Consider the following 15,424-nt stretch of genomic DNA (forward strand, 5'->3'; position numbering starts at 1 on the left):
GAACTTAGGAACTGGTGCGCTACCGGAAGAAGGGGCTGAAACTGATGATGTTTGAGAAACTTGGAATGTTTTCCTCCTTCTAATTTAGGCTGACTGAAGTTTAAACTACCTATCTTCGCTCTCTTATTCTGCTTCTCCCTCTACTTAATATTTTGCTCTTCTATCTGCTAAGCATACTTCATAAGCCTGGCTAAAGTCATTTCACTATTTAGCATGGCAGATCTACACTTATTTACCATGCTATCATTTACCCATAAAGCAAACTTACTCATCTTGGATCTGTAGTCTGCACCAACATGAGTGTCATATCTTGCTAATTGAGTAAATTTAAGAAAATACTCTTTCACTATCATATTTCCCTACTTGAGTTTGATGAATTCTAGCACCTTGGACTCTCTAATCTCTTAGAGAAAGAATCTACCCAAGAATGCAGTGACAAACTCCTCTCATTCTATAGAACCTACATCATCGAACCTCTCTGACTTCCACTGTTTGAACCAAGTATAAGCCATATCCTGCACCTGATATGTAGCTAGCTTAACACTTTCAACAGCAGTCACCCCCATGATGTCTGTCATATTCTTAACCTGATCAATGAATTTCTGAGGGTCCTCATCTACCTTAGACTTGAGGAGGGATGGAGGATTCATTTTGGTGAAGTCATGAATCCTAGTTGCGGCTGAATTGACTACTGGGTTGGCCAGAATGACCGTTGGTGATTCATTTTGAGGGGAAACTGACTGAGAAAGTATAGTAAAAGCGGCCCTAAACTCCAGATGTGAAACATGATCGCCCAAAGGTTCTTCGGGCTGAGGGGCTGACTGATATCCGTTTCTTTTTTAAGAAGGCATGTTTTGTATAAGAATGGGATAAATGGGTCAGATTAAGTGATCAACATGAGATTATTCTCATTCGCACGACATGAATACCGAAAGAGGCAAAATGGTTTGTAAAACACCTTATAGCCTCTTTCACCTAAATGTGTTGCACAACACACCCATGTACAAGACTCCACTAGATGCGGCTTTCACACTTTTTAGGAATCTATTGAACCTTAGGCTCTGATACCAAATTTGTAATGCCCCAGATAATACTACACAGTGCTCATGATTTAGAAGGACCATAAGCTAATCCATGACTGATATTTGTACCTGTATACTATATATAATACTTTATAATGTGGAAATATGAACTGAAAGGCCGTAAGGTTCAATATTGAACATGATCTAAATGATATAACATCTGTGTGGGGTAATAGAATTCCCAAAACAAAATTGAACATAATGAAATCTAAAACATGAGAGTATAGAAAACGTCTAACTGACTAAACTACCTGATTAAGAAGTTGATAGGACACATCCCAACTAACTCCAAATAATAAACTAATTAATAAGATAATAGGGAAATAATCATGTCCTCGTAAGATGAGGACTGACTTCTAACTCTGTCTGCGGATATTTGGAATCTATTATTGCTCTGGAGCTTGTGTCTCTGAACCTATGGTATAAGACTCTAAATTAGAAATTTGTCAGTACTTTGAATGTATTGGTATGCATGTAAGGTAGTCTGAATGCATGGGGTTCATATACATGAACAATAATAATAACTGACTAACTATCATGAGCGTGAGAATAAATGCATAAGACATAACAACTAACACTAATACTGTGATAACATCATTAATGAATCTGAGTATAAATGATAACATGAGTGACTATATCTAACAGTCCTAAATCTGATAGAACTATCTGAGTTCCATACTTTATTTGATATTCCTGAAATCTGAAGAACTATCTGAGTTCTATTACTGAGACTAATTGACTATATCTGACTGTCCTGATTCTATAACATAAAACTGTGGGAAGCAGTTAACTGACCGACATGCCCTCGATACACCATTATGGTTAGCTGGGGTCCAATCTGTAACCCCAATTGGAAGGGTATCAATACCGCGCCACCGGTAAGGATAAGTTATGGGCGACCCTTATCTGATAGTGTCCCCTATACGAGAATGGTGAGGCCCTTATCTGAAAATTCTTATCCACCTAATCAACCCTCCTTAAACATTGTTGATGTTTCAACCTATGATGGCTACATAGTTCTGGAACACAAGGATGACTTCTAAGAAACACACACTCATCTGATAGTGTGTGTTCCAATCTTTGGGTTCACTCGATGCTGACTCCTATTCCCATTTGAATAGACTCTGAACATGATTTACTCAAACTGAACATGAGCGAAGTTACTGAATTTCGTTGACTGACGAAATACTATTAATATCTGACAACTAACTATGTTCATAAGATCATGGAGATTTCTTGGGTCATAGGACTATCTGAAGTCTAAGGATCATATCTTGACTGAGAGTATCATGAAAACATGACATGGGTCTAGGAACAAAACTAATGTTTTAGGTACGAGTACCCCCAGGACTCGGTGGAAAGAAACTGACCAAGCATAAATTACTTGAACACATAACTAACATCATAATCCATAATACATTTATAGAATCATTTCATCAAAACATTTGATAGGCATAACTTATGCATATATGGGGATTTCATGGTATTATGCTAGTTAGGCACTTTTCCTTCATCTAGGCATTTAATCAAACATATTGTAAGAATGGTTCATGTAAACTTCAATGTTCAATAATTAAACATCAGGGTTCAATTCTAATTTCATCATTCAAGGGTTTAGTCATAGGTTGGCATGAATCTATTTCTATAATAATTTAACCCACATAGAATTTATCACCCAACATGGAGTTTAATTCAATTTCTCATTATCCACATGAACAAGAGCAGCCCAGTAATGAAATTCATAAACAAAATTCATAAACTTGAATATATAAAAGGGATTATTAGGCTTCATGGATGAAAGGAGTCCATGAATAAACACTATGCATACCTTAATTCGTAATTTCGTGAAGAATGACGGTGAAACTTTCTTGAAATTTGATCTTTTATGAAAACCCTAGCTTGTTCTTGAGAGAAACTTGAGATAAACAAGTATATTTTGGGTGAAAATGGCTGAATCATGTGTTAAAGGGCTTAAATAGGGGTGGGAAGTTCACCCTTTTAACCCTGGATGCGTCATTTAGTTTCAATGAAAATTTCCCGAATAGGACCCTTGGCGCGATGCGCCGGTATCGCGCTGTGTCACTGGATTTTGACAATTGAAAAGTTGAGGGATGGCGTGACGTGGGGCCATAGCATTTCCACTTCCTTTGTGACCTAGAACTTTGGCGCGACGAAGGGGAAATCGCGCTGAGACACTAGAAAATGGACAATTCTAAATTTGGGCCCTGGAGCGATGTGCCATAATCGTGGACTCTTACTGGAATTTTTCAAATGCCATTTCCTATTGTGGCACAGGGTGCCACTTACTAATATGGCACTTTTTTATGACGGGAACTTAAAATAGTCGTAAATTTTGACCCAGTTATCGGATTTGGGTGAATCTTATATCGATGGAAAGCTTATTGAATCTTTCACCTGAAAAAAATGTAAATCTTGAAAACAACACATGTAAAAAAGTGGATTCATCTTTCAAAGTAAATTTCTAACATTCTTAAGATGATTTCAAGCTAGAAAAAAGTACGGGGTATTACAACTAAGTAGTTATGGAACATAGGGATTACTTCTTATGACCCATTCCTAACTGACGAGTGAGCTCCGATCCCTACGTTAGATCGGTGCTGAATCCTACTCCTAATTGAACTGACTTAGATTACTGGACTAATCTAAGTGTGACTAACATAAAAACTGATTGAACTGATAATATTCATACATATCTGAAACCATTTGGAAAATGCTGAGACTAAGTAAACAACTAAATTTCTAGTATTCATAACCCCCAAGGCTTAATGGTAATAACAATATTGACATAATAAAGCTCGAAACATAACAACAAAGCACTATTCAAAACTCATCAGTTATGCATTTCATCAAACCCATGGGTATCAAGACATTAATAATGGGATACATTAAAACATAATGATATAACATGATCACATGACAAAATCATAAACTGAGGATTTATTCTGGAATCTCATGAACACATTATGGAAACCACAATATTTAAAACATACTATAAGGCATTCCACTTGAAACCAATAATAATCTTAACTTGATATTTAAATGGAAATAAATTCATGTACTTAAGCACATGAATAGTTAAATAATATAATAATCACACAATTTCAATATTAACTACAAGATATAAGAATTTAACATGAGAATATCACCATTCGAATGTATCAAAGGCAATTTCAACAAAAATATTATAAACATTATATATAATCAAAATTCGTGAAATTTTATGGATACAATTCATATTAACACATAAAAGTCATAACTTTGAACTTGAAAATGGGTCATTAGACACAATAGGTGAAAAGGTCCCATGGATAAACATCCAACATTTCTTAATTAAAGAATTTTTGGAAGTTTTTGGTGATTTCTTGAAGTTTGATCTTGAATCTTGAAGGGGCTAGGGTTTTTTCTTGAGAAAGAGAGGTTTTCTTTTGAGAAATTTAGTGTAAAAGATGACAAAATATGCTTTTAGGGGCTTCAAACCTCGTGTTTTTATGGATTGCGGTAATCGAAAAAGACAACATTGTCACTCTAAAATTAAAATCATAACTGGAACACCGATCATGAGTGCAACTGCTATTGCACCACGACGTACCACAATCAAGGTGACTTGCTATTTTTTATATCCAAACATGGTCCAAACCTCATTGAAAAAATCCATGACTTACTCGAGACATGCTCTTCACACCACTGAACATGAATTAACTAAAAAACTTATTTCTTGAGGTTTAGAAGGTTACTTTAAAAATCATTGAAGTTAAGAGGCCAAAAAAGGCTAAGTCTCCAACACTTAGATAAATTTTCAAGTTCTAAACCTCTTGTACATGCACTATGGGCTGAACTGAGCAAAGGCTAATACGGGGTATTACATGCACCTCAATAATAACTAAACTATTAAATATGAATGTGTTATTGTTTTTTGTGCTTTTTATCTAGCTCAACTTTATTTCTAAAGTGTTTCTTCATGTTATTGCTGCCCCAGTAGCCAAGAGTTAACTAACTTGTGCTTAATATTATTCTTCGCTTAATACTTTGACTTTTTAATGATGCCAAAAGGGGGAATACTAATTTCATGTAGTACCAATTAGGTACCAACACTACTATAAGTGAAGGGTATGGTAACGCTTCTTTAGCGACGGTTCAAGAACTGTTGCTATAGATGACCTATAGTGATGGTTAAAACCGTTGCTTAAAGATGTCTAGTCTATTAGCACAAAAAATAATCAGAATTGTCATATTAGATGTATAACCGTCGCGAAAAGGTAGTCTATAGCGATGGTTTTAAGAACCATCACAAAAGACCAATATTAGCCACAGTTATTTTATGACCAAATATAATATTTCCTAGGAATTTTCCATCCAGCATATTGAGATACCCATTTTTTTTAATTATATTTATTAAAAAAATAATTTTTTTGCATCTTTTGTCTTTAGGTTAATTAGAAACCCCCAAATCAAACCTGTTCTCCTCTCATCATGATCTATAATATACATCTTCTTCTCATCTACATGCAATTCTTCTTCTTCTTCTCCTCATCTACAATTCTTCATGATTTGGGTCAGTTCAAATGACAAATCGTTCAACCTCTTAAAGTAATTTTTAATTTAGTTTTGATAAATTACTAATTGGTACATCGACAACTCTCTTATTCAACCTCTCTCTTGTTCAACCTCATATTTCCTTACAACAGCTTCTTTATCAAGGTCAGTAAAGTTTAGTTTTCTTGGAATTAGATGAAAGTATTTACGGTTTTAGTTCTTGGAATTCAAGATCTTGTTATTTATTTTCTGTAATATGTATTCAAGACCTGTTTTGTGAAAATGTCACCATTCTTGAGGTTTTCTTTGTGATTTTCTGAATCTTAATCTTCTTTTTCTTCCCAATGCATGTTCTCTTTAATTTCTTCTGAAGTAGATTTTGCATTGGAATTCATTTGAGGTTTTGGTGTAAATGTGGGTATTTAAAAAGTGTGAAATTGGGAATCAAATACTATTTAGGTAAGGACTCTAATTCTATATTTGGATTCCTATATACTCTTTTTATAGATGGACTCTACATAACTTGTCCCATACTCCACTGCCTTAAACAATGAAGTTGCATTTCAAAATGAAAATGCCTTCTCCAATTTAGTTTATTTATTTATCGCTTTCTCCTATTTATTTCTAATCACTGGAAAGGAAAGCTAAATTCAAGACCTATTTTGTTTCGATTTTAATGTTAAACTATTATTGTTTTTGTTGCAGGAGCTTTTTTTTACTATAATCTAAGGATTTTTGTAGTGGTTAAGCTTATATTTTTGAATGTGTATCTGGAAAGGGTACTAATTTGATTAGTTAATAGGAAAGGAGAGCTTAAACTTGTTCTATTTTACTGTTGGTTGATTTGATCCAGTGTATTGAAACTTGTTGAAAAACTGACTTGTACTTTTCTTATTTGTCTTTTCTTATAAATGTAGTGTGTTCAAATTTGGTCTCGGTTCTAAGGACAAGAGGCTCAGGGTCAAGGAACCTTTTTGAATTCCCACAAAGCTTACAAACATTACTAGGAAGTCTCCCTATCGAGAAGGTACTGGGTTTTTAATCAATTCTTAGCTTTTTTTTGATTGTATGATGACACGTTTAGGTTCAAGCATTTCTTTTTCTATTTAAATTTTTGGTGGTTTTTTGGTGCTTAATTTGTTCTTAGTCCCTTTTTTGAAGTTTAATATGGTTGAATTAGTTAGTTGTACACATGTTTTTCCTATTTAATGGCATTGTTGCGTCATATCCTTGACTCTTTTGCTTAATGTTTAGCATTGATTAGTTCTAAAGTGCCTGTTTAAATTTCCTACAGTGTTCCTCACATTATTGCTGAAAAATTTCTTGTGGAGAAGGTCTAGTAGGTCTATTGCTTGTATCAATTCTTTTGGTATATGTTTATTTTGTGATTGTATGATTTTGGTTCAAATATTAGTTTACATGTTTGAATTGCTCCAGTATTTTCTTTGTCTTGATTGATTCTTGGTCCAAATTTATGAAAGGTTATCTGGTGTAGTTTCACTAGTGTTGTTTGTTCCAAAGGAACCTAGATGCTTTGATGAAATTAGAGCATGATTAGTCAGAAGGACATTGTCTCCATTGAACATATTGATGGAGGTTGTTTGTGAATCCAAGTGACTTTGAGCTTCTTTGGCCTAGCTTATATTAAGTTAAAATTACAATGACTAAAACTATTTAAACAATGGAAATTATCATTATTTTATTCTATATTAAATGTATGTTACACAAATTATTTCACGTACCTAATGATACTGTTTGTACATTGATACGGCTTTACTCATTTTTTTTTTCTTCAGTATTTTAAATGCTTAACATAGGATATTTAATGGATATTGGAGATAAAAGTTAGATGTGTCTTTCAAGATTCGCCAATGAGTATGAAAATGGAGTCAAGGATTTTCTCAATAAGGCATTTGAGCGAGCTTCTCTAGGAAATAAAATATTATGCCCTTGCAGATTGTACTTTAATCTCTATTGGCTTTATCGAGATGTGGTGGAGGATCACTTATTTGGTCATGGATTTTCTCCTAATTACACTCAATGGGTTTTCTATGGAGAAGGAATTTCATCAACAAATATTCCACATCCATGTCATGAAGGGCATAAAGGAGTAACCCAGGGACTATCTGATGAAAAACATGATGATATTGATAAACTACTTCATGATACTTTTAGAAATATAGAAGATCATCAGTAGAATGAAGGGCATGGAGGAGTAAGGCAGGGGCTATCTGAAGATATTAAGCGTGGTTTTAAATTACTGGAGGAAGGAAAACAAGATTTATATCTGGGATGTAAGAGTTTTTCTAAGCTGAGTTTCACTATCCAGTTGTACTTGTTTAGATGCATTCACGGGCTAAGTAATGTTGCTTTCTCAGACTTTCTATACTTGATAAAAGAGGCTTTTCCATTTTCTCAATTTCTCAAGTCTTTCCACAAAGCAAGAAAGGTGATAAGAGATTTGGGTCTCAATTATGAAAAAATTCATGCATGCCCTAATAATTACATATTGTTCTGTAATGATATTGCAAATCTCGATAATTGCATTGTGTGTGGGTCTTCTAGATGGAAGAATGTTCATGAAGAATTGACAAATAAGACCACTAACGTTCCGGCAAAAGTCTTAAGGTACTTTCCTTAAAAGCCTAGGCTTCAGAGGATATTCATGTATTCTGAAACATCCATTGCTATGAGATGGCATGCTACTAAACGACCCTAAGATGAAAATTTAAGACATCCTGCTGATGGGGAAGCTTGGCAATATTTTGAGTCTATGTATCCTGACTTAGCAAAAGATATTCATAATTTTAGATTGGGTCTTTTAAGTGATGGTCTCAATCCATTCAGAACAATGAGCATTTCTTATAGCACATGGCCGGTTATATTAATGAACTACAACTTATCACCGTGGATATGTATGAGGCGAGAGTATATTATGTTATCAATGATTATTCCTGGTTCCTTATTTTCTGGAAATGATATTCGTATATACTTGCAGCCGATAATTGCAGAGTTGAATGAAATATGGAAGGTGGGAGTGGAAATATTTGATGCTGAAGCTAACCAAACATTTAATATGCATGTAGCTTTATTGTTGATGGTTAGTGATTTTCCTGCACTCGCAATGCTTTCTGGATGGAGCACCAAGGGAAGATGGGCATGCCCCACTTGTAATCATAATACTTGCTCCCATTATCTCAAACACAGTTGTAAGATGTGTTACTTGGGCTATCGAACTTTTTTGCCCTCTAATCATCCATATCAAAGAGATAAAAAATCATTTAATGGTAAAGAGGAGCATAAAGCTGCACCTACTCCCTTATCAGGAGAAGAAGTCCTTGACGAATTACGTGAATTGAATAATGTTTTTTGAAAGGGACAAAACATAAGAAAACAAAAAAATGACGCTCCTTCGAAAAAAAGATCCGTATTTTTTGAATTTGCGTATTGGCAGCAAAATAAAATGTTATAGAACCTTGACCCGATGCATATAAAGAAGAATTTCTGTGATAGTTTGCTTGGTACTTTGTTGGATATTGTTGAAAAGTCCAAAGATCTTGTAAATTCTCAGTATGACTTACATGAGATTGGGATACGCAAAGAGCTTCAACAAATAGAAGATGATAATAGTGGAAAAGTTTATTTGGCTAAAGCTTGTTTCTCCATGAAACCGGATGAGAAAAGTTTGTTTTAGCAATGTTTTAAAAGACGGAAAATTACCCAAAGGGTTTGCCTCTAATATATCAATTCGAGTGCAAGTAGATGAGATAAAAGTATCGGGATACAAAAGTCATGATGCTCATTTCATAATGCATCACTTGCTCCAGGTCGCAGTTAGGAAAGTGTTACCAAAGAATGTGTCTTTAGCATTGATTAGGTTGAGGAATTATTTTAGTACCATATATAGTAAGGTTGTAAGAAGAAGTGATCTTGATAAAATGAAGGTTGAAATCATTAACATTGAATGTGAGTTTGAAAAGATTTTTTTCTCCAAGTTTTTTTGATATAATGACACATTTACCTATCCATTTAGTAGATGAAATTAAGCTTGGGGGCCCGACTCATTTGCTTCATATATATCCTATTAAAAGAAATTTGTGTAACTTCAAGGGATTTTTCTCACTTGAAATACCCCTAAAGCATCAATAGAAGAATATTTTTTGGCTGAAGAATGTTTGAACTTTTGTTCAAGATATCTAGATGACAGGGTGAAGACAAAATTCAATAGGTATCCCAATAGAGGATGATGAGGACATTCAAATAGAGGGAGCTAGTTTTCCACCTATATGTCCAAAGATACGTCATCCAATTCGAAGTAAGAAGAAAAGAAAAGGCAAATCTTTTGGTCTTGATAATCATCAGTGGTTTGAAGAACATCAGTATACTTTGTTTAATATCAGAGATTAAAAAGTAGAGACATTTATCAAGTAAGATAAAATAATTATTTGTATTTTAACTTCCTTTATATGATATCACTATAAGTTTAAATTTCATTGATATACATCGTTGTTGATTTAATTTGCAATACATGCTAGGAGGGAGCATAAGGATTTAGTTGATAATCCTACTAAAGGAAATGCATGGATAAAAGCACAGGTTCATAGTTGAGAATTTGGTGATTGGTTTAACAAAAAATTAAAAATATTAAAGTGTCAAATCATTTAAGATGGCTATCTATATGGCATAATTTTATGGCCAAAAGATATACTGGATATTTCAGTAATGGATATCGATTCCATACAATGACACGGTACATCGCAGGCAAGACTCAAAATAGTGGAGTGACTTTGTAAGCAAAAACAGATAGTTTTGCTAGTTCTAGAGACCCAAATCCTATTGATAGAATGGTTATCTATTATGGAGTTATTGAAGATATCATCAAGATAGATTATTAGAGTTGCTTTAGTGTTGTAGTTTTTAGATGTGCTTGGTTTCATAATGAAGTAGATGAATATGGGTTGATTTTTGTAAATTTTAATAGAAAATACAGCACAGATGACCGTTTTGTGCTAGCATCACAAGTGGATCAAGTCTTTTATGTAGAAGATCCAATTGAGAAAGAGATTTACTATACAAGAAATAAAGTCTCTGTTGATTTGTATGATTTAGAGGAAGAAAGTTGTCCTAATATTAAAGAAACATTTTGGAGAGAACCTAATGATGACATTGGTTCATCAGAAAGAGTAGTTGATGTTGATTTCAGATGGTCGAGGAACGATTTCCCTGTTGATATCATTAATGTTCCTTCCCTTTGCCAATATTCATAAGATGTAGAAATATCAGAAGAGGAGGATGACATTGATGTACTGATTGGGATTGGATGGAACTTGATGACTAAAAAAATTAAGATATTCTAAACTTTTTTAAAATTTCTTTGTAATGGTAAGTAGTATATTAGACCTTTTTTGCTATATTTTATTTTGTTTCTTTAATGTGATTGATTTTCCAAATGTCTTAAATTAGTGAAACTTAACAAATACACGCTAAGAGTTGTTAGACACATTGTGAAGCCTTTCTTCTAAGAGTTGTACCTGGATGAAAGTAAGTTTGTTCTACACTTTAGCGGTGTTTTTTGAATGTCTTAACATTAGAACAAGCAATGATATATCCATTATAATCCCATAATAGGTGTTGAAGGTGTATAGGAATAATACAGAATCTGGTCATTTTTACTGGCTAGTTCATACAGTTAAAATGTTTAGGTTTTTCTTTTTGATTGTATGATTTTGTTGATGATTCTAAGAAAAAACATTTGACAACTTCTGAGCACAAACAATCTTTGGGTTAATATTTTTCTATATGGTTTAAGAGTTTTGTATCTTTTCCAGGTTCTTTTACTTCCCATTCCAAATTTATGAGATAGTGGCTGAGATGTTTTCTATCTTTTACTGGTTCTTTCACATTTGAAAACTTCTGATCTCTGTAATTCTGAGGGAGTCAGCAAAGTGACATTAATAGAAGCCATTTGTCTTGAGGGGAAAAAATCGAAGGAGGCAAAGATCAAAGATACAAGTATATATAGGTTCTTTTGTATGTTCTTAATACATAACTGTTAAGTCAATTATAGAGGACTGCCTAACAGATTTCTTACTTAAGAGTTCTGTCAGAGAATACTTCAAGACTGTTACAGTGTATACCGTATTAGACTTTGCTTTATTTAATTTGGTTTTAGAAGTGTTTACATATGTGTTGCTACAGAGACTGTGTGAAGTAGGTTGTCGCTGTAAAACATGTTTAATTTTCTTTGACTTTGCAATTTTCTTGATGTGGTTTTCTCATCCATGATAGTATAAGAGGCACATTGTTCAACTTCTAGGTTTGGATTATATAGGAAGGCACTTGTTTTATGTTGCCAAAGTTTGATAATTACATGTATATATTGAAGTTTTGGTACTATTGATGACAGTATTTAGCTGTACAATTCTCTTGGATGTCGTTCCTTTAAGAAGTTTCTCCTGGTGATCCTTTTTGTTTCATTACCTCTATCTCTGTCCTTAAAGTTCAACCGAGGTGATCTTTTTTGTTTTTTAACCTCTATCTCTGTCCTTAAAGTTCCACTGAAGAACTGGAAAGATATTTCTGAGGTGGGGATTTTTCCATGACAAGGTTTTCAGCAATTCCTCTTTAAATCTATTTGCCATTGATAATGCTTTCATGTTTGCTTCTGTCACATAATCAGTGCCTGAAAGTTAATTAGAGACAGTACTTCAATTTACAAAACCTCATTTTCCTTCCGGTCAATTGGAATAAAAGTGTTCACATGATCAGTGCCTCAAAGAGAATTCTTTTATGTTCTGTTTTTTTTTTGTTTTTTCTTTTTTGCTTTGTAAGTGACCTGACTGAGAAAAATATAATAGAGATAGAGAGTGAGATCTGACAGTGACAGTAAAAGAGTGCTCTTCTAGAAATTTGATTAACAGTGACATACCCTGAATACTGTTGGAGCAATAACTTTGGTTATGCAGGCAGAGATATTATTCTGGTAGCTTGTCCTTCTTTTTTATTCTTATTCAAATTTGTAGCATTCACTACACATATTGTTATTGCTCCAAAGTTTAAGTGGGTGACTACTTTGCTGTGCACTTTTTTCATTTTAACATTCTGAAATTTAACTTGTTCCATCTTAAATTTATATAGGTTTGTAAAAAAATGAACCAACAGTAGCCTACAAAAAATAACACAAGAGTAAGGAATAGGACATTTAGTAAACCAGGATCACTATCAGCCATGACAACAAATGAAACTATTCAAGCTAGATGATCGGAGAAAGAAAATCTCCTAAAGTTAATTGAACAAGAGTAGCCACCAGTAGCACCACCAGTACTACCATCTAGAGAAATTGCACAATCTATAGCGGAGTACCAAATGGTAGAGAAGCAAAATGCAGAAGATGATCAACCTGTACAACATCATGTCGAAACGACAGATTCAGCCACTCCTACAATAGCTAAATATTCTGAAACACAAGGTAATATATAGCTTAGAAATTTATTGAATTCATTCATGATGTCTAATTTCTGCTATTTTTTTATAGCGGCAGGGCCTTCAACTAGAAAATCAAGACGCAAAACACAAATGCACAAAGGTACACGATCGGCAAGAGAAACAATTGATCATATTAAACAATAACAACTAACCTGTTGGTCCTACAGATGAAGCTGCAATTGAGTTGAGCAGCTTCGTAGGCATACTGGTGAGGAAAGTGACCCTTTGCCCATTAGATATATTTGATTAGAGGCATATGGATACTAAACAGGAGTTATGGGATTGTACCAAGGTTGGTGTTCTACCTTTTTTATTTCCTTAATTAAAAGTGTATTTTTTTTGTTGTTTTGACTGAATGAAACCAACTTGTAGGCTAAATATGAAATTCCTAATGCCGCAAAAGATTGGGTTTTAGAAAGAATCCGAGAATCTTGGAGAAAGAATAGAAGGGAGTTGAAGAGAGATCATTATGATCGATGGGAAAATGACGAAGTTCGATTATTGCAAAGGCCCAAAAATGTGACGGAATGTCAATTTATTGAGCTCCTCTTGTACTGGAAGTCTAAAAAATTCCAGGTAAAACATATTATAGTTATTGAAACAAATGAAGAATTTTATTATGATTGATAACGTTACTGATTCATACTTTAAGAAAATGTCTGAAAACAATGCTGAGAATTAGAAGAAGTTGATGAATCCACACACTACTAGGAAGAAGAGTTTTGTTGTAGTTTGCAACAAATTCGTGTGTTCACTTGTTTATTATTTAGTTATAACTTATCATTTAGATAGTTTTTGATATTCACTAAATATCATATGAATAGGAAAATAAGAAGGGGAGAACTTTGTCGCTAATGTAGATGTCTGTAGAGACAAGATCAAGAAAATCTGATCATATATACAAGACATCTATGAAAGACATCACGAGTAAAATTGTATGAAACATATCTTTTTCAAGTTTATGTTGACATAAATGATCAGTTCTTAATTTATAATTATTTAAATGTGTTTTTGGATATGATTATTAGGCTCAAATGGAGGAAATTAAAACACAACAGGGTTCAAATAAATATCCCATTAATGCATTTTCAGCTGTCATGGGTGCTAAAACATCTGGGACGTGTAAGACTGCTTGGAGGGGGGTTACAAAGACTTCTTTGAAAATATTAAATGATGGATCTAAATCATCTTTAAATGGCACAAATGATGTTGTTCAACAAATGGAAGAAAGGATGCGAAAAATGAGGATCAGATCGAGGAACAGAAGAGAACTATTTGAAAAGAAGTTGTTGCAGATGTAATTGCTCAGCTTTAGAATACAGGAATAATTTACCCTAATATACTGACTGCATTGCCCATTCCTTCATCATCGGAATCAACTTCAATAGTAGCAGCTACAGGGAGAAACAATAAAGTTTAGTGTTTGAAATTTTAAATTATACTCCTGTGATTTTGGTGGCTGACATGGTTTATTATTGTTGGACTGTATTGGATTGTTGTTTCTGGTTCATAACTGTGTGCCGAGTTATGTTTGGTGATTATGTAGGATGTCCACTACTGTGTGTTATTTTTCTCTTCCCTTTTTTCTTTTTTTATTGGTTGCATCTATTGATATGATGGCTAAACCTATTAATGTGATGGTTGTATCTCTTGATCATGTGATAATGTGTTACTTTTGCACTTGGCTGCAAAAGCAATCCATTGGCTTTCAATATTATAGCTACTTGTAGCGGGTTCATGTTGGGTTTGGTATTTGCTACTTGTTATATCATAGATAGAATTTATGAACTTCTCTGTTTGATACTTAAGTCTGTGAAAATACTGGTCTTTATATGGAAGAGGAGGAGGAGAAATCATTCCAAAAGTATCTATATGGGTTTGTGGAGGCTATATGGAGTTGCAAAGTAAGGATATGAATGCCTTTCAAACTGGAGAAGGATTCCTGCACCAGTGGAGTAAATACCCTTATTCCGTTAGCCCCTTAGATCGTACTCTCTAGCTCGTCCTCTTTGAGAAGAAAAGGTTCTTCCCTCCCATCCCTGCTGTGTCTCTTACACATACATTTTACAATTCACTCTCAGGTGGCTAGCTATTGAGATATTGAAAAAGACAGAAATCAAGAATCAATTAAGTAGTAGTAGAATATCTAATCCTTTGAATGTGCACCCACTCTTCTGTTACCATAGATTTCTTCTTTACACTATTTGGCAAAAACAACCTCCATTTCATTCCCTAGAGGTAAAAACAACATCTATTTCATTCCCTAGAGGCCAAGAGAGAAGGTTTTGTAGGATATACTGTAC

At 33.9% G+C, this 15,424-nt stretch overlaps 1 protein-coding gene across 2 annotated transcripts; it reads left to right on the forward strand.

Annotated features, from left to right (window-relative positions):
• The first annotated feature begins 5,537 nt into the window (after positions 1–5,537).
• LOC107866311 lies at positions 5,538–14,842 on the forward strand. 2 transcript variants are annotated; one of them, XM_016712423.2, is made up of 6 exons: positions 5,538–5,801; positions 6,554–6,663; positions 12,774–13,104; positions 13,171–13,413; positions 13,494–13,697; positions 14,150–14,842. In XM_016712423.2, exons 4-6 carry the CDS (start codon positions 13,378–13,380, stop codon positions 14,420–14,422), a joined length of 513 nt encoding a protein of 170 aa, XP_016567909.1. In that variant the 5' UTR covers positions 5,538–5,801; positions 6,554–6,663; positions 12,774–13,104; positions 13,171–13,377; the 3' UTR covers positions 14,423–14,842. The 2 variants fall into 2 exon arrangements, with proteins under 2 accessions (XP_016567909.1, XP_016567911.1); XM_016712425.2 differs by lacking the exon at positions 12,774–13,104.
• The last annotated feature ends 582 nt before the right edge of the window (positions 14,843–15,424 follow it).

This window comes from Capsicum annuum, chromosome 3 (assembly GCF_002878395.1).
Source record: "Capsicum annuum cultivar UCD-10X-F1 chromosome 3, UCD10Xv1.1, whole genome shotgun sequence".
In the NCBI taxonomy this organism is placed as follows: Eukaryota; Viridiplantae; Streptophyta; class Magnoliopsida; order Solanales; family Solanaceae; genus Capsicum; species Capsicum annuum.